General features: G+C 37.8%; 1 protein-coding gene across 2 annotated transcripts; it reads left to right on the top strand.

Annotated features, from left to right (window-relative positions):
- The first annotated feature begins 12317 nt into the window (after nt 1-12317).
- LOC106070800 (uncharacterized) lies at nt 12318-22352 on the top strand. 2 transcript variants are annotated; one of them, XM_056007411.1, is made up of 2 exons: nt 12318-12457; nt 22054-22352. In XM_056007411.1, the coding sequence occupies exons 1-2, from the start codon at nt 12344-12346 to the stop codon at nt 22255-22257; spliced, it is 318 nt and encodes a 105-aa protein (XP_055863386.1). In that variant the 5' UTR covers nt 12318-12343; the 3' UTR covers nt 22258-22352. The 2 variants fall into 2 exon arrangements, with proteins under 2 accessions (XP_055863386.1, XP_013086221.2); XM_013230767.2 differs by having other exon boundaries at nt 22051-22352.
- The last annotated feature ends 4622 nt before the right edge of the window (nt 22353-26974 follow it).

The raw sequence follows: 26974 nt of genomic DNA, 5'->3' as shown, positions 1-26974 counted from the left end.
TAGGGGATTAATATATATATATATCCACATCTCCCCATTAAGTAGCATTTATTTTCCTTATTTCGATATAAAACAAATGAATTAATCCTCAAAAATTAATTAAATGATTAGTTCATTTTTATTAATACTTGTCTTGTCAGGCTTAATGAACAATTGTGTTTTTTGCTCAGAAGACGCGAAATCGGAAGAAAAACATGTTCGAAAAACTTTTTACCAGTCAGAGAGAGTTGAGAACAGCTTTGTAAAAAGACAAAACAATTTACATTTTTAAAAAGGTCTTAACCAAAGTTGAAATATACTTTTGTTATCAGTGTTTTTTATGATTCTGTCTTCTGGGACATGATCAGGTCTACACGCCCCTATGTAATACACGCTAACAAAGATCTAGTTTGCCTCGACACAATTTTTTTCTGTTTTCAAATTGGTAGACTTGTTTTAGTTAATTTGTAACAGGAAAAGTTCTATAAAAAATAAAATCTCCATTTCTTACAAATTTTGGGAACTAATAATTCAAAAAATACGGTCAAAATTTAATACATGAATATTCGGTGAATGCTATAGAACGAAGAGAAGCCAGTTTTGCTTTACTCTTGTTCAGAAAATAAAAAAGACTGTTACGTAATGTACGCGTCAAGGTCTCAAGAGATTTGTAGATAAATGTGTATTATGTATAGTTAACGACACTTTGAGGGACGCTACCTTTCCTATGGCCAATGACATTTTGAGGGCCCTATCTTTCACATGGTCAACTACACTAAAAGTGCCCCCAACTTGGATATAGTTAACGACACTTTGAGGGACGCTACCTTTCCTATGGTTTGCGACAATTTAATGGAATTTACAGATGTATAGAAAAAGAAAAGAAAGCGATTTGGCGAAATGATGTGTGCGATATAAAGTAACCCAATCAAAAACGTATGGAAATAGGAAATAATAATAGAGAAAAAAGACTTACTTAGACTTAGGTCCTCCCGCGCCGTTCGGCGCATTGGGCAGCAAGATGTCTCCATAAAGATCTGTCGTTGGCAATGTCCGAAGCCTCCTCCCACCTGGTGTCCACTGTTCTGAGGTCCTCCATGAAGGTGTGGCGCCAAGTTATACGAGGACGTCCCTGTTTGCGTTTTCCTCGTATTGGCTTCCATGACATGACAAAAAAAAAAAAAAACAGAGGAAGCTACTAAAAATTTTTTTGAACTAAACATAAATGTTTCAGATAAAGCTTGTAAGCCTTCAATGTGCACATTTCCTAGCCAATCTGTAAATTAACTAATTTGATCCGTTAATGTACGGAAAGAGTTGCTCGCATTTTACCTAGGTCAGTGTTTGCCAAATTTTTTCCTTAACGGAACACTTCGCACTTCCTTTGCGTTCCTCTGGGAACATAGGCCTCAGTTAAAAACATGCCACTCTCCACGACCTCTTTCTAGTTTTTTAATGGCTTCCCAGCTTGTCCCTGTCTCCTCGGGTTTTTTTTTTTTAGTCTTTTCCTGGGTTTTGAGCCCTGGGGGTTCCACTCTTAGGCATGTTTAACTTTTTTCTAAGTGTGTGACCAATCCATCTCCACTTTCTCTATGAGATCTGCACCTCTATATTTCGCTGTCCACCCATCTCCCACAGTTTGGTGTTTTGTATTTTGTCATACCAGTGTATTTTTAGGATATTTCTCAGGCATCTGTTGATGAAGGTCCGTATTTTTATTGTTGTTACTTCAATTGCTGTCCATGTTTTAGAACCATACAGTAAGACCACCTTGACATTAGAGTTAAAGATTCTTATTTTAGTCTTCTTAGACATGTGGGGAGATTTCCAGGTTGGTTGTAGGTGTGTCTGACGCTCACAATTGTACATCATGTGATGTGTTCCTTCACGTACGTTTTGGCCCAATAGATCCTTAAGAAAGAGTATGGTAAAAATGCATTATGCAACACCCACGTAGACCGCAGGCCTCCTAACAAGGTAAGTCTAGAGAGTATGATCTTGAATATGGGTCGGTTGCCAGAGGCTGACCCACGCAGAGCGCCATTGTCCTCACCTGATTCTTTGTATTTGGTATGTACTTTAGGTTACAATGTATAAAACGATAACAATAATAAAAAGATAATTAATTGGTATGACATTATATTCTGCGTATTGTTTCTTCAGCTGGAGGAATGAAGTTCTTCTCATCATTTATTGTTCCACAAATGTAACATCCTCTTTTGTTTTGTTAATTATTTAACATAATATTTATGACAGTACAAAAGGAACATGTCACGTTAATTAGACGAGTTTCTATTAGGAAGTGTGATAAACATAATATATTTTTGTCTTTAGTTTACATGTAAAATTGTGACAAAATGAAACTGTAAAAAAAAAAATAGTATTGTATAACGTTTTAAATTTACTTTGACAATCACTGAATAATTTTTTTAAACCAAAAGGTAGAGGAGCTAATGGAAAATTTTTAGAGATGTGGGGTCCTGAAAGATTCGTTGAAAGGTGGGGGCTCTCAAACTGTTGTTAACCATAGGAAAGGTGGGGGCTCTCAAACTGTCGTTAACCAAAGAAAAGGTGGGGGCTCTCAAACTGTCGTTAACCATAGGAAAGGTGGGGGCTCTCAAACTGTCATTAACCGTAGGAAATGTGGGGGCTCTCAAAGTGTCATTAACCGTAGAAAAGGTGGGGGCTCTCAAAGTGTGGTTAACCATAGAAAAGGTGGGGGCTCTCAAAGTGTCATTAACCGTAGGAAAGGTGGGGGCTCTCAAACTGTTGTTAACTGTAGAAAATGTGGGGGCTCTCAAAATGTCATCAGCCGTAGGAAATGTGGGGGCTCTCACAGTGTCATTAACCGTAGGAAAGGTGGAGGCTCTCAAACTGTTGTTAACCGTAGGAAAGGTGGGGCTCTCAAACTGTCGTTAACAGTAGGAAAGGTGGAGGCTCTCAAACTGTCATTAACCATAGAAAAGGTGGGGGCTCTCAAACTGTCGTTAACCATAGAAAAGGTGGGGGCTCTCAAACTGTCATTAACCATAGAAAAGGTGGGGGCTCTCAAACTGTCGTTAACCATAGGAAAGGTGGGGGCTCTCAAACTGTCATTGACCATAGGAAAGGTGGAGGCTCTCAATCTGTCGTTGACCATAGGAAAGGTGGAGGCTCTCAATCTGTCATTAACCATAGAAAAGGTGGGGGCTCTCAATCTGTCATTAACCATAGAAAAGGTGGGGGCTCTCAAACTGTCGTTGACCATAGGAAAGGTGGGGGCTCTCAATCTGTCGTTGACCATAGGAAAGGTGGAGGCTCTCAAACTGTCATTAACCATAGGAAAGGTGGGGGCTCTCAAACTGTCGTTAACCATAGAAAAGGTGGAGGCTCTCAAACTGTCGTTAACCATTGGAAAGGTGGGGGCTCTCAAACTGTCGTTAACCATAGGAAAGGTAGGGGCTCTCAAACTGTCGTTAACCATAGGAAAGGTGGAGGCTCTCAAACTGTTGTTAACCATAGGAAAGGTGGGGGCTCTCAAACTGTCGTTAACCATAGAAAAGGTGGGGCTCACAAACTGTTGTTAACCGTAGAAAAGGTGGGGGGCTCTCAAACTGTCGTTAACCATAGGAAAGGTGGGGGCTCTCAAACTGTCATTGACCATAGGAAAGGTGGAGGCTCTCAATCTGTCGTTGACCATAGGAAAGGTGGAGGCTCTCAATCTGTCATTAACCATAGAAAAGGTGGGGGCTCTCAATCTGTCATTAACCATAGAAAAGGTGGGGGCTCTCAAACTGTCGTTGACCATAGGAAAGGTGGGGGCTCTCAATCTGTCGTTGACCATAGGAAAGGTGGAGGCTCTCAAACTGTCATTAACCATAGGAAAGGTGGGGGCTCTCAAACTGTCGTTAACCATAGAAAAGGTGGAGGCTCTCAAACTGTTGTTAACCATAGGAAAGGTGGGGGCTCTCAAACTGTCGTTAACCATAGAAAAGGTGGGGCTCACAAACTGTTGTTAACCGTAGAAAAGGTGGAGGCTCTCAAACTGTCGTTAACCATAGAAAAGGTGGGGGCTCTCAAACTGTCATTAACCATAGAAAAGGTGGGGGCTCTCAAACTGTCGTTAACCATAGAAAAGGTGGGGGGCTCTCAAACTGTCGTTAACCATAGGAAAGGTGGGGGCTCTCAAACTGTCATTGACCATAGGAAAGGTGGAGGCTCTCAATCTGTCGTTGACCATAGGAAAGGTGGAGGCTCTCAATCTGTCATTAACCATAGAAAAGGTGGGGGCTCTCAATCTGTCATTAACCATAGAAAAGGTGGGGGCTCTCAAACTGTCGTTGACCATAGGAAAGGTGGGGGCTCTCAATCTGTCGTTGACCATAGGAAAGGTGGAGGCTCTCAAACTGTCGTTAACCATAGGAAAGGTGGGGGCTCTCAAACTGTCGTTATCCATAGAAAAGGTGGAGGCTCTCAAACTGTCGTTAACCATAGGAAAGGTGGGGGCTCTCAAACTGTCGTTAACCATAGGAAAGGTAGGGGCTCTCAAACTGTCGTTAACCATAGGAAAGGTGGGGGCTCTAAAACTGTCGTTAACCATAGGCAATGTGGGCGCTCTCAAACAGTCTCTGACCATAGGAAAGGTGGGGGTTCTCAAAGTGTAGTTGACCATAGAAAAAGTGGGAACCCTTTAAGTGTAGTTGACCATTAGAAATGTGAGGGCCCTGTCACAGTCTCAGTTTAGATTGCCTGATTTAATGTTCACCTTAGGTTAAGAGGTTAAAAGACACATGGAATTCCTGATGTAGAAAACTGGAAGTAGAATGAATAAAGTTGACTTTGAGTTCAGTCAAGTCAGTCAAGTGGTATCCTGTGGACCGTCAGTCAAGTAGTATCTTTTGGTCCGGGACGGACAGTAGCGACTTAGAAAGTCGAGTAGTAATTTCAGTTAGGTAGTAACTTTTGGGCAGTTGATGCCAGTGGTCTTTTTGAGACATGTATTTCTAGTAGTTATTCTGTATTATTCTGTACAGTGTTACTCGCTGAGATGCGGACGTGATTTGTAATCTACTCTGGAGAGTTTAACGTATTGGATATATTTGATACCGCTGTTATGCGGATAGAATTATTTCTTGTAGACTTGCGTAACTGACAAAGAGTGCAGTATTATTATTATTGTTATCAAATAAACTTCATATTTTGTCTGCTGGCCTGAAACGGACTTAAGTCAATCCGTAGTATCTATGTTTGTCACGTGTCAAGAGTACTCCATGAAGCACGAACCCAGCATTCTACGCATTCGCGACACAATAGTAGTGACCAGTCCCTCGTGTGTAATAGTAATACACGTCACACAATATCAACGCCACGTCTCCAAACGTCCATTTACAGGCCCTAAATGTCTAATTAACTAAAGGAAAGATTTGGGCCCCCCACAAAAGAATATGGATCAGAAAAATACCGAGTGATGAGGCCTGGAAAGTTTTAGTAAAGCAAGCAAGAATGTAAAGCACCCTAATGTCAATAAAGACGTGACTTGAAGAATTGAAATGTAAAAAAAAAGTAGACAGAGTAAAACCTAAGAAAGGAAAAGTAAAATTGAGAATTGCTTTTTTAAATTTGAAACTAAAACTGGTATTTTAAAAGAATTCAATTTTCGCAAGAGAGATTTTTAACGATAGAAAATATCCCTGATGTAGAAAATCTTTCGCTTGCTAGTGTTCAGGGTTTCAGAAATATGCCTACAAATTTAATTGTACTACGAATTGGCGTGCTTGTTGTAAAAAGCAATTGCTATGTAATTCAAATAGTTACAATCTGTGGACGCAAAATAAGTCCACCAAGCTCTAATGGGTACCTGATAATTGTTGGGGGAAAAGTCGTTGTGCTGGCCACATGACACCCTCGTTGACAGTTGGCCACAGAAACAGATAACCTTTGCATCATCTGCCCTGTAGATCCCAAGGTCTGAAAGGGATAACAGATAATCTAAGCAATGACAAAGAAGCCATATTTAAAGAATACACATTTTTTATCAACAAGCGATGTCATTTTACAATGCTGAAAGTGTAAAAAAAAAATAATTAATAAAAATGTATCAACTTTTTAAATAACTGACACCATCAATCTACGATTTTTATAGTTTTTTTAAGTTGACACACCCGGAAAAAAAATACTATCATTATAAGTTGCTATACATTTATAAAAAACGGTCACTCTAAGTAAATCTGACAAACAGGATAAAATAATTATAATTGACAGCAACAACATAAACTTTCCTATCACAGTACACCCACACATCAATTAAACAAGGTAAACTATTTGATGTCATTAGACGCGGGAAAGTGTTTGGAATTACTGCGACGTTTTCCTCTCCCCACAGAATTGTGTATCGTCTGCTAATTATTCATGACTTCCTTTTAAATGTTTACATCAGGGCCGGATTCATGACAGTGCAAGGCTTTGCAGCCGCTAAGGGCTACATCCTTAGGGTGCATATTAGAGAGAGTCATCTCTTGTGGAAAAACTCTAAATATCTTGGGTTTTTTTTTTAGTGTATCATGGGTACAGAATAAAGGAAGTATTGATAAGCTAGTTGTTTTTTTTTAAGTATTTTTTTTTGCACTATTTAGCATTGATGAATTGAATTTTCTTAGTTCTTCCCCTTGAAGTTCATTTTTCTGTTTCATTTGGTTGGCAACATAAGAGTTCAGTTTAGCGTCCTTGACATTAGCGTCCTTGGCATTGCTTTATTGCATTAAGAAGACCTCCAATAAAATATAAGAGAACTAGCCGACCGGTGGCGTATCATACGTCGCTATTTTGCAGGGCCGGCGTTAGACGCCTGCAACCTATGTGACCGCAGTGAGCCCCGCACTTTCATAGGACCCGCTCTAATTCAAGGTGTAGAAATTATTAAATATACGAATTTATTTTCTAATACAAACTCTTAAATTACACTTATTATCCGCTTCCCTAGTCAAACTTGGCCCCGCGAAATCCGTTTTGCATAGGGCTCCACAATGGGTAAGTCCGGCCCTGCTATTTACATATATATATATATATATATATATATATATATATATATATATATATATATATACATAGCAGATTACTTAGATTAGTTCCTAGTCCAAACCTCCCGCTGGACAAAGGGGGATGGGAGCGGGCAGGGTTTGATACATTTAAACGACAGTCCATCGCGCAGCCAGTCATCCGTAGTGTGAACATCACTCTTGTTTTCTCTTGGACTATCCGCAGAGTGATCTTTCCTTTACTTTTTGTTTAAACTCTTGAGAGAAGAAGAGAATTATATATATAGATAAGGGAATACAATTTAAATGTACATGAACTTAAATTTCTTTCTTACATCTTTACGATGTAAAGTGCACTTATATTGAAGATTGAAGAAGGCAGGAGACTCTACACAAATCTTGCCCAGGGCTCAAATTAATTAAAAAAAAATATTCCGGCACTAATAGTGACGTGAATGAAAAAGTTGGCAACAGAACACAAGAGTGCAATCGTTAGCAGTGTCAAAAGCTTAGTTTCATTTGTCACCTGGTAGGGTCGTATCTGTTTGGACATACGTCACAATGGACCCGAAAAAAACAACATTAGGGCTGCCATTTCGGTCGTCTCTATTTTGAAAGTTACGTCCGAAACTTGTGAAATTAAAGCAAAAGAAAAAATAATAAAAAGCCAATTGTTTAACTTTTAAGAGACGTTCTTCCTTGTCCGTAATTAAATAAGGGTCACCTTTTTTAGGACCTTTCGACATATGGTGGCAGTTCGATGTAAAAATCTTCTGTTTCAGTGATTGACAGTTGACAAGAGTATCATGTGACCAGCACATCCTAAAAATTCCCTAGGCACGGAAACCTAATGTGTTACCACTTAGTCACCACAATTATATCATGAAAAATATTTTTAAAATCCTATTTTAAAAAAAAAAAATGCAATATGTCATAATACTCATCTAAGGAGAAGAACTCCACACTTACAACTATATAACTAAATAATGTAGAACTTATTTTCCTTATTCGATACCCAACAAAATAATCCATTGGCTACTTTGGTAATTTTGTAATTGATTCATGCTTTTGTCAGGTGCAATAAATAATTGTTTTAGGTTTCATCTTGATCCGAGAATGAGTGTGGAAGAAATCTTAGGGGACCAAACCCGACCCATTTAGTTATATATGTGAATATTGAAGGATTATTTTCCCTTGTTGGTATCAAACAAAATAATTAATCATCAGTAATTAATGGACTAATTGTTAACTTTTTTTTTATTCATGTCCTGTTTATGGCAAAGAATAATTGTGCAAAGCGTTAACTAGATCCGAGAATGAGTGTGGGGAAGATAACGAATACACACGTTTTACTAGACAGACAGACAGAGTGACTTGATATAAGCTGTGTAAAAATGAATGTATAATTAAAAGGTTTCGCACAGTTCCGTTCACTATTTATGAAACGGGCACGATGAAAGCTGGAAGGGTAACATAAAAGAATGCACTGGCCTCTCTCTTGATATCCTGCTAAGTACAACTGCTGATCGTGAAAAGTAGAGGGATTTGGTTACGCAAACTGTCACAATACCCTTACGACGATAGCCGTTGGACAGAGGAGCTTAGACATTTATTTTAAACCGACAATTAATCATTCATATAGTTCAGGGGTTCTCAACCTGTGGTTCGCGACCCCTTAGGGGGGTCGATTGATGATTTGCCAGGGGTCGCCTAAGACCATCGAAAAAATGAATTGTTTTTGGCCATTTAATTAATATTTGTTACTGTACAAAAAATGAATTGTTTTGGCCATTCTTCTATTGCTGTGTGTGTATGCGGAGGGAGGGGATCGCGGCAGAGTGGGGGTTGTAAAAAGGGGTCGCCGAGCCTAAAAGTTTGAGAACCGCTGATATAGTTTCTTAGTTTCAAGAATTTTTTTTTTGTTTGATTGTCGCTTATTACATTTGAATAGCTTCCAATGTATGTTATATAATACATAATTATCCAGAGATTTAATTAATATTTGTTACTGTACAGAAAAAAAATTGAAAGAGGGCCCTCGGAAGTATCCATTATATAAAAGTCATAATTTAGTTTAGGCCCCGCAATTTGTAAGACCGGCCCTGACTACAAGACAAAGCTTGAACATAAGGCCAGACAACCCTCGCTAAAAGAGCATCAAAGACTGACTATGAAGTTGCAGATACCACGTGACGAGAAATGAAGTGCCATCTTGCTCACCTGAGAGACTAGTCAATGTAAAAGCAAAGCACAAGAAAACAACAAAAAAACTCGCAGATCAATAGACGAGAGCAAGAGATAAAAAGGGGAGAGAAGGGATGTCGCTCCAGAGTTGCATTGTTTTATTAACAGGTAAGTTGACCAGGATAATACGTACTTTAAAACACTTATATGTATTATTTGTCACTTTTTTTTTTATTAGGATACCTCAGCTTTTTAGCTTTTGACTTCAGTTGTCGAGCTGTTTACATCCTAGGAATCCTTGGGCCTTTGCCTCTTTTCTTTGCCTCTTTTTTTTGGGGGCATTGCCTCTTTTTTGGGCTATTGGCCTCTTTTAGGGCTTTTTTTTTTACATAAAGATACATATTTTATTAGTAAGCGTACAAATTAAATAGTTACATTTTAAAGTACAATGATTGCAAACATGGCAATGCAAATAGTTACATTTAGGTTGTCATAATATTTTAACGTTTGAAATTGCTTTGTATATGGCGTTATTGTTTTTCCAATAGCATATAATGAATATTTTTTAAATTTAAGGTTCTTAAAATATATGTGGTGAGAATGTCAACAATAGGTAATTAAATAGAAACAATCAAAAAATGAAAGTAGAAACTTAAAATGATATTAAAACATTTTAAACATCGTAGTCACATTATTTTCCCTCTTTTTTCTACATTGCTTATGGTTGTTTCCTTTGTGCTTGGCTACATTATCCCAGTTCTTTATATTACCTTCTATCAAAACGTGTATTGTGTGTCACTTAAGGATGCACTGAACCAAAACAACTTCTTTAGTTTCATGGATAAGATAGATTATAGTATACTTTGAATCGAAGCAGGACGTTTTGGCGACGCCGTTTTGGCGACGCCGTTTTGGCCCCGCCGTTTTGGCGCGAAGGTCGTTTTGGCGCGAGCCGTTTTGGCGACGGGACGTTTTGGCGCGAAATACATTATGTACGTGTATTGTATTATTTCTTTTAAAAGAATTATTCATATCTATGTTTTGCATGAGTGATTGTGTTAAGACATATTTTTCACGTATTAATGTAAATGTGTGTTTGTTTTTCACACCATTTTCTTTAATAAACATTTTGGCTTGTGTATGTGTGTTTATTAAGAGGCACACTTTTATTTTTTTAAAAAAGTTTTTTAAGATATTACGTTAAAATTAAAAACAAAAATCGCGTGAGAGAGGGGAGGTGTGGAGGAAAGAGTATATACAAGGAGTGAAATGTGAGCAGAACAAAGGGAGCGGGATAGGTGTCACATGTAATGACCATTCCCAAGGAGATAATCGCCAGACGCATGACGCCAACGACCAGTGCTCGGTGCTGGTCTTGTCTTCATTTGTTTAACTCTACCTGCGTCAATGCGAGATGTGTCACCCAAATCACCCCTACCCAATTTCTCAAAATATATCTATCTATTCACGTTAGAGTTTGTACTGACCACATTGTCATATCAACCGAGGGAATAATAACAACTGACCTCACAGATACCTTCAAGGCCCTTGGCATTCCTAGGAACATTCTCGTTGCCTGTCAGCGGGCGGTACTTCTGCAGACCTGCCACATCACCAGAAAATTCCTCGGTGGAAACTGATAAAGGGACTACGATGAATTTTGTTTCTCTTTAACGAAACTCGATTCTGGCTTCGCCAGAGAATAAATACTCGCTCTTTTATAATAATAATAATAATAATAATGTTTCTCGAAATTTTTTGAAACAATTCGGAGAGTACAGAAAAGTAGTTATTCTCATGGATTGGCAAATGACTTCCAAGGGAAGTAAGAAGAGTCAAATTTTATTTTTGTTTAAAAAGTTGTTTCCCCTACTTAGATGTAACCGTAGCTTTATTAAAATATTTCTTTGTTTTATAAACATTCAACAGAAGCAGCTATAGTACTATACAATCGCATGTACATTTATTTATTTGTTTGCGTCTATGGTAGACGCTTTATTAGAACGCATTTTTTTTTAATTTTGAAAATACGAATAAGCTGCTTGAATGTTAGTGTGCGTTTGTATTAATAGATAATTTCGTAAGGGCTAGATCTACAAATGTTTCTGTGTAGGTCTATATTTGTCAGTTATTTTGAATCAATATTAAATTCGTTCATATCATTTAGCATTGTTGACATTCAATTTGGACTAAGGCTTTTAAAATTTTACTGGATCCTATCATAAGTTTTCTTCCTACAGACTCATTCACATCTTATCTATCTCAGTTTTCTCCCTAGAAATTTATTCAAATCAATCATCTTTAGTTTTCTCAATAGAAATTCATTCACGTCTAATTAACTTTAATTTTCTCTCAAGAGATTCATTCACACCCAATCATCTTTAATTTTATTCCTAGAAATTCATTCACATCCAATCATCTTTAATTGTGTCCCTAGAGATTCATTCACATCTAATTATCTTTAATTGTGTCCCTAGAGATTCATTCACATCTAATTATCTTTAATTGTGTCCCTAGAGATTCATTCACATCTAATTATCTTTAATTGTGTCCCTAGAGATTCATTCACATCTAATTATCTTTAATTGTGTCCCTAGAGATTCATTCACATCTAATTATCTTTAATTGTGTCCCTAGAGATTCATTCACATCTAATTATCTTTAATTGTGTCCCTAGAGATTCATTCACATCTAATTATCTTTAATTGTGTCCCTAGAGATTCATTCACATCTAATTATCTTTAATTGTGTCCCTAGAGATTCATTCACATTTAATTATCTTTAATTGTGTCCCTAGAGATTTATTCACATCTAATCATCTTTAATTGTGTCCCTAAAGATTCATTCACATCTAATTATCTTTAATTGTGTCCCTAGAGATTCATTCACATCTAATCATCTTTAATTGTGTCCCTAGAGATTCATTCACATCTAATTATCTTTAATTGTGTCCCTAGAGATTCATTCACATCTAATTATCTTTAATTGTGTCCCTAGAGATTCATTCACATCTAATTATCTTTAATTGTGTCCCTAGAGATTCATTCACATCTAATCATCTTCAGTTTTCTCCCTAGAGATTCATTCACATCCAATTATATTCAGTTTTTTCGCTAGAAACTCAGTCATTGTATATTGTTTACAGCAGTGCACTACTCAGCGCAACAATGTGGTTTCACACCATGGTTCAGTTTAGACAAAGTCTAAAAGCAATCCTGACACTCTACTTCATATATACACTCACACCAAGCAACGCTGACATGGTAGCGGTCAATAGTAAGGTGAGTGGAATCAGTCTCTTCGTCTCGATGTGTAAAGTTTCAGGTAAAGAGAGTAGACTAATTAAATCCTCCCTCAGCTTGTGAGGCGTATCAAAAAGGAAATCTCCAGTTTCCTCCCTAGAACAGCGGTTCTCAACTTTTTATGCTCGGCGACCCCTTTTTACAATACCCCTCTTAGCCGCGACCCCCCCCCCCCCACACACACACACACAGCAATTGAAGAATAGACAATACAATCCATTTTTTCAATGGCTTTGGCGACCCCTGGCAAATTGTCAATCGACCCCCAAGGAGGTCGCGATCCACAGGTTGAGAACCCCTGCCCTAGAAGATACAGTTTAACACAGTTTGTAACATTTTAAATATCTGGTTAAAATTATCTAAAGAAAAGCAAATATTTGGCAACAAAGAAGTTGTCAACAAGCAAGATATAATACAATTTTTTTTTTATTATTTAAGGGAAATAAACGCATAATTACTGCCATAAATTTTTTAAACTGATTTGTGTGTTGTCACTGACATAAATAATTGTGCGAAGTTTGAGCTTGATCCAAAAAATGGGTAGTGGGAGACTTAACTTGCTCAAGATTTCTACCAGACAAGAGTTTTGGTAATTACTTCGTGTGACAAGCTTAAGAGCGTTGAAATTTGATTTCGCAATTTAAAAACAAAATTATCATAAGCCTTTTAAATATATTGCTTATTTGCAATTGCAATATTCTGTACACCAGAAATACCAACGAGAAATGGATTTTTACAGCGCGTAGCATGGTAGCCTACTTTGTGGACCGAAGTAAAGAAGTTTGATTGAAGGACCCCCCCCCCTTTATTGAGTAGGACAAAAGCAAAACTAGTTATCATGTTTGTATTAGTACTTTTTAATAAAAACATTCCTATGTAATTACTACCTTGCAGAAAAAAAATATTGTTAGATTTATGCTTGTAAGTACTGGCTATGGTGCTATTAGATGCTTCGTATCGACAAACGTATGTTTTGATGTACATTTTACAGCTTCGCAAATTTTGCATTAAACAAAAATATATGTGAGAAGTTGAGAACATTTAATTTTGAGTCCACCAATTATTAATTAGTGAGAATTCATGGGCGTAGCCAGGGGGGGGGGGTTCTTGGGGTTCAAATCCCCCCCGAAATGAAATCCCCCCCCCCCTTGGGGGGGGGAGTCGGAATTTAGTAACTGATTTTATGTTTTGATTTTGTTTATTTTAGGTGAGATTTTAATACTAAACCATCACTTGCCCCAGCACAACCAAAGGGGTTTTGAGTTTAAAACCCCCTACCAGGGGGGTTCGAGTTTAAAAACCCCTACCAGGGGGGGTCGAGTTTAAAACCACTACCAGAGCGGTTCGAGTTTAAAAACCCCTACTAGGGGTTTTGAGTTTAAAACCCCCTACCAGGGGTTTTGAGTTTTAAACCCCCTACCTGGGGTTTTTGCAGTTAACTCCCCCTCTTCTATAAAACAAAACAAAGAAAAAATGCAAACGAAAATCCCCTAATTCCAAGAGCACAGTTAAGGAAGATTTTGATTTTAAAACCCCGTATAAAATTTACGATAAACCCCCTCTTTAATATAAAAAAAAAGCTAATTACGCACTCAAAATGTTATGAGCGTAGCTGAATGGGTTTTGACTCAGTTTTTAGTTTTGAAGCTAAAAAATACCTCTTTAATAACAAAACAAAAAAAAAATTATACACTAAAAATGTTATGAGTGTAGTCTATGGGGTTTTGAGTTTAAACTCCCCTCCAGTGGAGTTTGAAGCTAAAAAGTACCTCTTCAATATAAATAAAAGAAAATTACTCACTCTAAAATCTATGAGCGTAGTCAAAGGGGTTTTGAGTTTAAATCCCCATTCAGAGGGGTTTGGTGCTAAAAATACATCTTCAATATAAAAAAAAAAGCAAATTACACACTAAAATTATTTGAGATGGCTTTTTTTTTTTAAAGTTTAAAACCCCTCCAGATGGTTTTGAGACTAAGATCCCCCTACAGAGCATTTTGAGGTGGAAAACCCCCAACAGAAGATTTTGACGATAAAACTTCTCTTTTCGATATAAAATCTAAAGCAAACTACAGTCACTTAATTCCAAGAGCGTATTCAAGAGAGGTTACACATTTTTACCAGTGGCAGGGCTCCATTAATAAACTGCAGTGAATAGTCATCTACCGAAATCGAAAAACACTAAATGTAGCTCAACAAAGATGGCTAAGACAGATTTTAGGAGTCAGTTATAGAGATCGGATCTAAATCAAGGAAATCCTATGCCGAACTGGGAGTCGACCCCTTAGTAAGATTGTGAGAGAGCGACGCATGGGGTTTGCGGGACATGTTCTCCGACAAAATGAATTACGCATAAGAAGAGTTGCAATGATATCCTAGTACAACTTGACGCCACTCATTCATGGAGGTCCTCATGGTAGGTGGGAAGAGGCTTCAGATATTACCAGTGACAGATTTTTATGGAAACTGTTTGACGTCAAATGCTCCGAACGGCGGGGGAGGGTCTAAGTCAGTAAGAATAGCACATTAGGTTTTTGAAATAAAACTTTTTAATAGCAGGAAAATGGACTGTAGATACCTCAGAATATGCATTTTGTTGGCTTTCAATACCAGAAATAGTGCTTGGCGGCGAAGCCCCGCGCTGGGGAGCTCCTGGCGCTCCCCCAGACCCCCTTGCTAGTTATGGCGGGGAGTCCACAATTTTATGGAAACAGCTTGATGGCAAATGCGCCGAACGACGAGGGAGGGTCTAAATCAGTAAGAATAGCACATTAGGTTTTTGAAATAGAACTTTTTAATAGCAGGAAAATGCACTGTAGATACCTCAGAATATGCATTTTGTTGGTTTTCAAAATCAGAAATAGTGCTTGGCGGCGGGGCTTTGCCCCGCGCTGGGTGGCTCCAGACCCCTTTGCTAGTAATGTAGGGGAATCTACAATTTTTTCACTAACTCATGGGAGAACCTATTCTAGGGCACAATAAACGTCTTCCGAAAGAATGAAGGTACACACACACACACATAAATACATATAATTTTTTTTTCGCGGGGGGGGGGGGGGGGTCGGGGGGGGGGGAAATTCACCCCCCCAAAACCCCCCTCCGAAAAAAAATCCTGGCTACGCCCATGAGTGAGATTGAATTTCCATTTTTTGAATTTCAATTTTATCTGTGGCTACGACATCAATAAACTAAAACTGAGTTTTTTTCTGAGATTTATGTAGACTGCTGCTGAGCTGCCGAGTTTTGATTAACGTTCACACATTTGGACTTAACAATCTCTCATTTTTCTCCATAGCCCATTCAATGCAATTTAAAAACAGAAAGTAAAGTGTGCTAAAACCTTCTACTTCACCTATCCCTTAGCCTGTTGGATCTTTGGGGCACCACATAAGATCTGTTGACCGTCTTTGTCCATTCCTCTCTGTCTTTTGCCTTGGATAAAACCTTAAGCACATTAAAATAGGAAAATCGAATGGTTTTTTTTTTTTTGGCCCATCACTCCTTAAATATATATATATATATATATATATATATATATATATATATATATATATATATATATATATATATATATATATATATATATAGCTCCTCATTCGTGGTCAAAGATGATCACATTTGTAATTTCCTATGAATTCGAAGAAGTAAGTCCAATCCTGGCTTTAAAAATCTGGCCACACACAGGCATGGGTAAGTTGGGTCTACTGCAGATAAGCCTGCTTCTTCTCTCAGCCTTTTGTTAGCTCTGCGTTCTTTCATGCTTGCCCGCTCTCCTTGCCTCGCATCTTGAGACTTGGACGCTCACGGCTTCACGCCATGAGGAGCATTCGAGCACTAGTGTTTCCCAGCCGTTAATGTCAATATCACACTCCTAGAGCGTACTTCTAAGGTGTTTTTGCATATACATAGAGATTATGACAATTGAAGGAGATTAACGTATGATATGTGGACAAACGAGCTCTTTCTCTTCTAACTGACGATACCAGCGTTGATTCCAACAGAATGTGGTAAATAATTACGGAGAGAAAGAGTTAAGCTGATCAATTTTCTTAGACTTATAAATATACTAAGAACAATCGTTCTCTTTTATAACAAAAATAAACAATTTCTTTGAAATGTTATTTTTTAGCTTGTGTAATAAAAAAAAGATTAATTTATTAATACAAATATTTTTTTTTAACATTATTTTTAAAAGAATGTGCAAAATGTTTTTAAATTATACAGAAAACTGACGTTCCTTATAAATAATTATTTCCCCCTTTTTTTTTTACTATTAATAGTGTATAGGGATAAAAGGGTGTGGTATAATTATAAAGAAAACTGCTTGCATTTTTAATACTGAAAAATTAAACGGTTCTCTTTCAGAAAACAAAACCAAGTAGCCGTTGCATCAGAGTCTTGCGAGATCTAAGATATAATGATATCGCTTTTTAATATTTTTTTCTAGTTTTAGGGATCTAAAACGTGCAGAAAACAGACAAACTACTTAAAACTAATATCGGCTATTCCCCTTTCGGAGCCACTAGAAATAAACATAATAAAAATATTGATTCTAGTAAATTTTTTTTTATTCAACAACTAGAGTTGGAAGAAAACTAATACATAACAACAAGTCCTGTTGACCCAGACCAATTACTGTATAAATTCGTAATATAACTCATAAATTTTGCCTATTATAGATTTTCTCTGTAATTTGAAAAAAAGTATGGCATTTTTTTTTCACCATAGACATAAATAAATATAGACTGACCGAAGGAAGTAACTTCATGTAACTTGAAAACATGTATATCTATTGTATTCGGATTTCCGAATTATGAAAAATTGCATGATCTTCATTCTTAGAGATTTAAAAAAAACACTAGTGAAAATAATGTAATACTTATATAGGTTATGGCTGAAATAGATATGAATACTTAACTTTTATACTGCTCATAAAGGCTGTATAATAAAGTACACAAAATTGCAAGTCACAAATTTTCGTTTCATATAACTCTTTAATCGGCCAGTCTATATTTATTTATACTCTATGTCTTTGTTTTTCACCTATCAGATTATTGTCATAGTTAATAGGGTATCTCCGATTACAATACAGAGGTTCGTTCAATAATTAGCTAATAAGTATTTACACACACACACAAAACAACGACTGGGGTGGACCTACAACGCTAAAAATAATTTCAACTTATAAAAATAAGGCTTCTTTTTGCGTGCGAACATTTTAAGGGCGAATGCCTTATTTCACGTGCGTGGCTCCTCATTCATAGATCTAATGTAAAGTTTCCCTTTTAGACCTTGCGATCTATAGGGTAGATGATGCTTTTTTCTATGGCCAACGGTTGACAGGTTGTCATGGGGCCAGCACAACGATCAACCACCTTTACTTTCCCCAATTACAGTCAGGTACCCACTCAGGGGCGCCCTAAAAATCCCGAAATACAAAATCCCAGTCTTCACCGGGATTCAAGCCCAGTAGGGGCGGACTGGATGTCAAAATCGTTCCGGGTATTTTTGTACCATCCTGCCCATAATATGTAAAGTGGGCATCCAATTCTCTACCTTCTAAAAATCATTATGTTACGTTTGATAAAGCAGCCCTTTCGGACCTTGCGATCTATGGGGCAGATGATCTAAAGGTCATATGTTTCTGTAAAGGTCATCTGTTCCTGCACAGGCTTTCTGCTTCTGCAAATGTCATCAATTTTTGTTTACGCGGTTTACGAGGGTGTCATGTGGTCAGCACAACGACCAACCACCTTCACTTTTCCCCAACTAAAGCCAGGTACCCGTCAGAGCTGGGTGGATTCCAAAATTAAAAATATCAGTCCTCACCAGGATTTGAACACAGGACCCCTCGATTAGTAAGCCAAGCTTTTCCACTCAGCCATCCCGCCTCTTGTCTACGGGTGTAGGCTCAGCATTAGTTCGGAAAAAGTGTTCGATTAAATTAGTATTACACTGTAGAGTCTCTTAAAAGATTTTTTATAACACGACGCTCAAAGGGTCACTTTTATAAAAGAATATTCTAAAACCTTTAACAATTCAATACGTGCCGTAGTGGCGTCCGTTTCGGTGCCCCTACCGGCCCATTTTAGTATCGGCCCCGAAAGCCCATATAGCCAGTCCGCCCCTGGAGCCCAGGACCACAGGTTCGGAAGCCAAGCGCTTAACCACTCAGCCACCGCGCTGCCATTTCCATTTTTAATATTTTTTGCCATATCCAGAAATAGTCTTTGTCAGATTGCGTTCGAATGAATAACTCTGTGAATTAGTCAATATAAAACAAACGTGGGGCATTCTAACATTTACTAAGCAGACTCTTTGGAGGTTTAACGTCATAAAGGTCAGTCAAAACAGAGTTATTTTCTCATTGAATCTTTCGTTGAGAGAGAGAGAGAGAGAGAGAGAGAGAGAGAGAGAGAGAATGGTCTAGATCTCACCCGATTTCTAACGATATGTGATTTTGTAAATTAGGGCTCAGCGAAAAACTAAGATATCAGAGTAAAAGTGTATCCAGATTTTTCCAAAGTTGTTTTTTTTTAAACAAAAGATCTGCATTTACACAACCACATTTTAGATAGATTCCCCTTTCATTTTGATCTACGGAATAGAATGTAGTAAACATAGGATTCCTTACCCGCCCTCTCTACCCTGCAGCTAGGTTTAGGGAATGAAAAGTGACTTAACTTCTTTATTTTTTCGGAGATTTAACAAATTGGATATCTACTGAAAACATCAACTATAAAAAATAAAATACTTAAGAAAAACAACAAAGCCTATATAAAATAAAGAACTGCGCACTTGTGGATATATATATATATATATATCATGGGCGTAGCCAGGGGGGGGGGGGTTTTGGGGTTCAAACCCCCCCCGAAATGAAATCCCCCCCCCGAAGGGGGGGAGTCGGAATTTAGTGACTGATTTTTTGCTTTGATTTTGTTTATTTTAGGTGAGATTTTAATACTAAACCATCACTTGCCCTAGCACAACCAAAGGGGTTTTAAGTTTTAAAACCCCCTACCAGGGGGTTTTGAGTTTAAAACCCCCTACCAGGGGGTTCGAGTTTAAAAACCCCTACTGGAGGGGGGTTCGAGTATAAAACCCCTACCAGAGGGGTTCGCGTTAAAAAAAACTACTAGGGGTTTTGAGTTTAAAACCCCCTACCAGGGGTTTTGAGTTTTAAACCATGGGGTTTTTGCAGTTAACTCCCCCTCTTCTATAAAACAAAACAAAAAAAAAATGCAAACGAAAATCCCCTAATTCCAAGTGCACAGTTAAGGAAGATTTTGATTTTAAAACCCCGTCTAAAATTTATGATAAACCCCCTCTTTAATATAAAAAAAAGCAGCTAATTACTCACTCAAAATGTTATGAGCGTGGCTAAATTGTTTTGACTCAGTTTTGAGTTTAAACCCCACTTCAGCGGGTTTTGAAGGTAAAAAATACCTCTTTAATAATAAAAACAAAGCAAATTATACACTAAAAATGTTATGAGTGTAGTCAAAGGGGTTTTGAGTTTAAACTTCCCTCCAGTGGGGTTTGAGGATAAATTTAAATACATCTTCAGTGTAAGAAAAAATCAAATTACGCACTCAAAATGCTATGAACGTTGCCGAAAGGGGTTTTGAGTTTAAACCCCCATTCAAATGGGTTTGGTGCTAAAAATACATCTTCAATATAAAAAAAAAGCAAATTACACACTAAAATTATTTGAGTGTAGCCAAGCCAATCGGGGGTTTTGAGTTTAAACCCTTCTTCTACAGATGGCTTTTTTTTTTTAAGTTTAAAACCCCCTCCAGATGGTTTTGAGCTTAAGATCCCCCTACAGAGCATTTTGAGATGGAAAAATCCTATGCCGAACTGGGAGTCGACCCCTTAGTAAGATTGTGAGAGAACGACGCATGAGGTTTGCGGGACATGTTCTCCGACAAAATGAATTAAGCATAAGAAGAGTTGCAATGATATCCTAGTACAACTTGACGCCACTCATTCATGGAGGTCCTCATAGTAGGTGGGAAGAGGCTTCAGACATTACCAGTGACAGATTTTTATGGAAACAGCTTGACGTCAAATGCTCCGAACGGCGTAGGAGGGTCTAAGTCAGTAAGAATATCACATTAGGTTTTTGAAATAAAACTTTTTAATAGCAGGAAAATGCAGTGTAGATACCTTAGAATATGCATTTTGTTGGCTTTCAATACCAGAAATAGTGCTTGTCGGCGGGGCTTCGCCCCGCGATGGGGAGCTCCTAGCGCTCCCCCAGACCCCCCTTGCTAGTAATGGCGGGGAGTCTACAATTTTATGAAAACAGCTTGATGGCAAATGCGCCGAACGACGAGGCAGGGTCTAAGTCAGTAAGAATAACACATTAGGTTTTTGAAATAGAACTTTTTAATAGCAGGAAAATGCAGTGTAGATACCTTAGAATATGCATTTTGTTGGTTTTCAATATCAGAAATAGTGCTTGGCGGCGGGGCTTCGCCCCGCGCTGGGGGAGCTCCTAGCGCTCCCCCAGACCCCTTTGCTAGTAATTGCGGAAAATCTACAATTTTTCCACTAACTCATGGAAGAACCTATTCTAGGACACAATAAACGTCTTCCGAAAGAATGAAGGGTCAGAATGTAATAAAGATTTTGTACGCACACACACACACACACATAAATAGATATCATTTTTTTTCGCAGGGGGGAGGTCGGGGGGGGGGAGAAAAAAAATTCACCCCCCTAAACCCCCCCCCGAAAAAAAATCCTGGCTACGCCCATGATATATATATATATATATAGTTATATCAGCACTGCAAGATTTATTTCCCTTTTTCTAAATGAAACATATTTAACTAATAAAAAACCCGCTGATGTATGTTTAAGATAAGGGTTGTGTAGTCCTTTAGCCGAATTAAAATTAATTTTTTTATTTTACTTGGAAAACTTAAAATGGTCAGATTAGAGTTTTCCAAGCATGTCATTCCAAGCTAAGTAATTATTTTCCCAAAGATATACATCAACTGTCAAATTTCTAGGAAAATCGTTAGAGCCGTTTTTAAGAACTGTGTCCAGCCACCCAAGTTCCACCCTTTTTTGTTGTTGTTGTTTTTTTTACCATATGAAGAGTTTGGAACCTAAAAAAAGGCATTGTGGGACGCGTGGTTGAGAGGCCAAGTGCGCTTGAACTTGGCTTGGCTACCTAGAAGGGGGCTCGAGGTTCGACACCCGACTCGGGCAGAGTTGTGTTTACTGAGCGCCTAGAGGCAGATACCCCTCCCCCCCCCCACTGGTCCACAAATGAGATTGGACCAAAAACGCAATGAGCATGTTATAAGCATGAAAGTAGCGCTATATAAAAGCTATAATAATAATTGTAATGACTTGAAAAAAAAATTCTTAACTAATTTAATTCGTAAGGTAATGAGACACTGAGAACCTACATTGATTTAAATGTCATTTTTGTCTTTGAATGTTGTTCGTATTTGCATCTATATTGTTATTGTTACGGTAGTTACGCTGGTCAATTGTAGTCAAACCGAATTTCCATTTTCCTTTTTATCATTAAAAATTATCTTATCTTTTCTTCCAGCAGCTTCCAAGGACATTGGAAAGAGATCTCCGAGGTGCCAGCTTCCAACGAGAATTCCACAGACAAATCAACCTGCTGCACGCGCTGGGACAGAAGCTTTCGGAGAAAGTCAACAAGTTGCGAGAAGAAGAACAAAACCAGCAGGAAAGGCCGACAACTACATCCACCAAGTTTTGGTGTTTTTTCAATGTTGTCGCCTGCTACTGATGAGACCTTTGCACAATTTGGTGTTCATTTTAGAAATAAACACAAAGTCACGTGAACATTTAGATGACAGTAGACAATATTTACAATTTGTTTTTTTTTTTTTGTTTATTTACTCATCTAATATTTTTTTTAAAACTTATATTGAGTGAAGGGGAAGAACCGTTCAATCGCTGCCATATCTCTCAATGTGTATGATGATTTTAATTAAACTATACATTTAATTCAGTAAGATTTATACAATAAAATGACATATGATCAATGGTAATGATAAATGAATACAGTACATAAAGTATGATATGAGAAATTACTAAATCATAGTCTAGTTCCATTAACTACTGAAGTATTAGTTCAAATACAATGATAACCACCTTGTAATAAAGTGTCCGTCAGCATTGTTCTCACAATATTTCATTCCAAGACAAAGATTCTGTAAACTGTTCAAGGTAACCTAAGTATCATCTAGCCAGGACGAATGTTCACCCACGATGAAGAATCAAAGTTCAGAGTAGTACCAAAACTCACAGCGTCACAATGTAACACCAAGTCTGGATATAGAAAACCTCAATCTGCAATATGGAACGTCAGACTCGAAACCCAAAACATGAAACCTCAGACGAAAAACCTCAGACGAAAACCCTATAGAAAGACAAATAACAGATTCTTCTAATCCTCTAGTCTTCTAATCTAATTACAAAATGCGAATGCGACCGAATACATAATTAAGAATAACTTTATAATGTGAAATAAAACTCACCCTAAACAGGTGTCAAGATAATCCTTCAAGAATGTATACCAAGGCCAACCATAAGGCGGTCTAAGGCTATGTCTTCTTAATGGTCAGTATCAATGTTCACTGATTTTAAGTCTCTTTTTATCACATCAACGTAACAGAGGTAGGGGCGACCAGTTTTTATTGAGCCAGACGCAAGTTGTCCGTACAGAATGATTTTTGGGATGCGATTGTCCTCCATCCGGCGAACATGTCCGAGCCAGCGCAGGCGGAGTTGCCTGAGGACCGTAAAGATGCTGGAAAGGCCTGTTCTCGCGAGTATTTCAGTATTAGGCTCCATATATATATAGGCTAAATATGCCTTACTTTCTACTTTATATACTTAGATAATAATAAAAGTAAAATACTTTTTAAAAAACAAAGCTTATACGACATGCAACTGTGTTAATTAGTTTGGATCAGTCATATAATTAAATTTATAATAGATCACAAGACCAACAATAAGCCTCTACGATTAGAAATATTTTTACTAATTGTTTTTGTTAAGTGCTATTTCATGCTCTTAGCTTTCTCAACACACACACAGTAGTTGAGATGATTGGCTCATGGATTTTCTAAATTAAAATTAGACTTGGGGGATATTGTGTAGTGGTTAGTCTTATCCTGGGAGTATCAACTGTATCATACATAGATCTTACACTAGTCTATCTACTTATAAGTTAAGATAAGCTACAAGTTTGGTAATAATTATTTTTTTTCGGCTTACTTTTTAAATCGGTGAATTTTTTTTAAATGCTAAAAGAAATGTACCCTGTAGACTGCTACTCAACGAAATAACTCCCGGAGGAAAGGAGGAAAAAAAGTGTGCTCAGTGAAGCGTAACCTGGGATTGTTGACGTAAAAATGCGAATGGGGGCAAGCTGACATAAAGTAGGTCTCTCATCAAAACGATACGACGATATCACAAAAAGTCAGTTTACATGTAGGCCTGTAGACTTGGAATTCATTTGTTATATAATTATATATATATATATATATATATATATATATATATATATATATATATACATTAAATGTCGTTCACGGCATGTTATTGAAGACCAATTACGTCCACTTTAAGGGACTGTCCTTGAGTCCGAAGCTTAGAAAAATGAAGGTGGTATTTGTGTGACTACTTTGACCCGCTAGTATTAGTTCTATATTCGAGATCTATTTCGTAATAGGATTAAAAAATGGTGTGATCTTTTTTTTTTCTTGGAGTGACGTCCTGAAGCAAGGTTCTGAAAGGATTTAATTTTGTATCTCGGTTGTAACTATTTTAAACATCGACAATGTATTTTAAACCAATTCATATACACAGTTGACGAATATAGGTTAGTATCGGTTTCAGTCATTAGTTTTACGTAACGTGATATGCCGGTAGATACTTTGTTGATACCTAGATTCAGTAATTGCCAGTAGATACTTTGTTGATACCTAGATTCCAGTAGTTGTGCTTGACATTGTCACATGTAGGTGCTTGATCGCTTCTCGTTTCGCGGTGTGGCACTGGCGTGGGTGTAGGTGTTTTCATGTTTCAAACTACGAGGCAAAGAGGACAGTGGCCAGCAAAAAAAAAAAAGAAAAAAATCAGTCAAGACAAATTAAAACGAACCAGACAATAGTGTGATAAACCTAATCTTCCAGTACTTGAGTGTAATAGCTTATTTTTTCAAAGCGAGTTCGAGTTAAGAAGAAATGAGATTGTATCAGAGGCGGACTTCAGGGATAGTGAGTGGGGTAACCGCCTCAGATCCCGTAACTGGAAGGGGGGCCCCGATATAGGATATTCCCTTCTTTGCCGTCCCCTTCGGACCAAACCAGTTCTAATAAATGAGGACTGTTACTCAATATTTTGGAAGCTTTTCCAGTGATCTATAAGATACCATTTATCATAAAAGCTTTATAACACTGCTGTTGACGACCGTTGACTTGTAGCACCAAACTGCTGGCAGACAACTAAATCACTGGAGGCATATTATATTATATTATATTATATTATATTATATTATATTATATTATATTATATTGTATTGTATTGTATTGTATTGTATTGTATTGTATTATATTATATTTTATTTTATTTTATTTTATTTTATTATATTATATTATATTATATTTTATTATATTTTATTATATTTTATTATATTATATTTTATTATATTATAACGTAAAAAACTTGAAATAACGTGAACATCTTTTCAAGTTGGCAATCTAGAGTCGTCTGCCCAACCAAGACAGCTGTCGACAGTGCCGTTCATCATAAGCACTGCATAGCCACCAACCAATCGCTAACCTCTTTCCATCGTCACGACAGAAACACACACACACACACACAAACACACTTCATAACAAACATACCTCTGTTACATATTGAGAGATGTATTACCAGTATCTACGTAAGGCACTATGTTTTGTAACTATAATAAGGCCTACAGCATTACAGACGATCAAGCCCGTTAGCCCAATGTGGTATGGTACATATAGTCTACGCTTTCGTCTCCCGGGCCCGCGTATGACACTCGCCTCGGGGCCCCGTATTCTGCTAAGTTCGCCTCTGATCGGGTCATCTCCTGCCACGAAGCGAGAAGTCATTTGTATTTAATGTTTCAGTAAATACATACCTAGAGTTAGTGTTCGTAATTTGACATTGTTACACCGTGTACGTTTTAACAAAACAACGGACCATAGTTAACTGCTAAGAAGAACAGCAGACGTAGCGAGCTCATTAAGTAACAAGACTTGACTTGAATAGTTATTATTTTATAATGTGTTTGTTATTTTTAAAAGTAATTAGTAAGAAAATCAAAATCGACCAACGGCGGACAATGGTTATGTCTGCGCTGGATGTGGCAAAATATGTAGGTCACAGCTGGGCCACGGGAAATACTGCATACCTCATTAATCTTCGGACTCGAATACTAGCCTCGATATTAGCAGGCCCTAGTTCCTATTAGTATAAAGCTAAGCCAACTTTTAATAAATAACTGAACATACTCTTCATGATAAACCACGATCAAAACTGAATATTTGCAATGGAGTTCATGTCCTGATCCCAAACTCTACTGGGCACCCGCTTGTGCGCAAAAGTGTTTATGAGTGGCAATTAGGTTACTACTAGATGTTACTCTGGAGATTTTCACGATGGACTAGACCAGTGATTCCCAAAGTGGTCTATATAGACCCCCAGGGGTCTATGAAGACTTTCAAGGGGTCTACGAAAGTGAAAAAACAAATTGGGGGTCCATCCACTGGCGGATCCAGGGGGGGGCGGTAGGGGCGATCGCCCCCCCCCCCCACTCGGCCGACCCCCCCCCTTTGGGGGGGGGGGCGGACGAATTTTAGTATAGAAGTCACACAATTTGTATACGAATTTTACTTATGTTAATAATATATACTAATTATTTATATTTCAAACTATTTTTAGATTATTTCGCCCCCCCCTCTAGTATGTTGGCCGATTTGGTGGGGTCGGGAGGGGGCGATAGCATCAATCCGCCCCCCCCCAACCATAAACTTTTGAGTGGGGGGGGCGGTCCAATTTATTTGTAGAAATCACAGCTTGCTAAAAGAATCAATTAAATATCTATATGATTAAAACTTAAAAATTGATATTTTAACCGATCTCTATATTATGTCGTTCCCCTGTTGTCCGATTGGTGGGGGGGGGGGCGAAACCTCTACTGCCCTTCCCACCTAAACCCTTTGAGTGGGGGGGCGGTCCTACTTTTAAGGAGAAATCATAGTTTGTGAGCAAGATTAGTTGAATTGATATATAAATTTGATATTATGTCGCTCCCCTTCTGGTATCTTGGCCGATTCCGTGTGTAAAGGGGGGGGGGCGATTGCATGTACTGCCCTAGCCGCTCTAGCCCTCTGAGTGGGGAGTGGTCCTATTTTTATGGAGGAATCATAGTTTGTGAACAAAAATAGTTGAATATCTATATA

The sequence above is a fragment of the Biomphalaria glabrata genome, chromosome 13 (genome assembly GCF_947242115.1).
Source record: "Biomphalaria glabrata chromosome 13, xgBioGlab47.1, whole genome shotgun sequence".
NCBI classification, from domain to species: domain Eukaryota; kingdom Metazoa; phylum Mollusca; class Gastropoda; family Planorbidae; genus Biomphalaria; species Biomphalaria glabrata.
This window is presented reverse-complemented; position numbering and strand designations above follow the sequence as displayed.

Coding starts and splice junctions, on each gene's coding strand:
- LOC106070800 (XM_013230767.2), top strand. CDS start 12,344: ATGTGGTTTCACACCATGGTTCAGTTTAGACAAAGTCTAAAAGCAATC. Junction 12,458..22,050: donor TGGTAGCGGTCAATAGTAAG/GTGAGTGGAATC, acceptor CTTTTCTTCCAG/CAGCTTCCAAGGACATTGGA.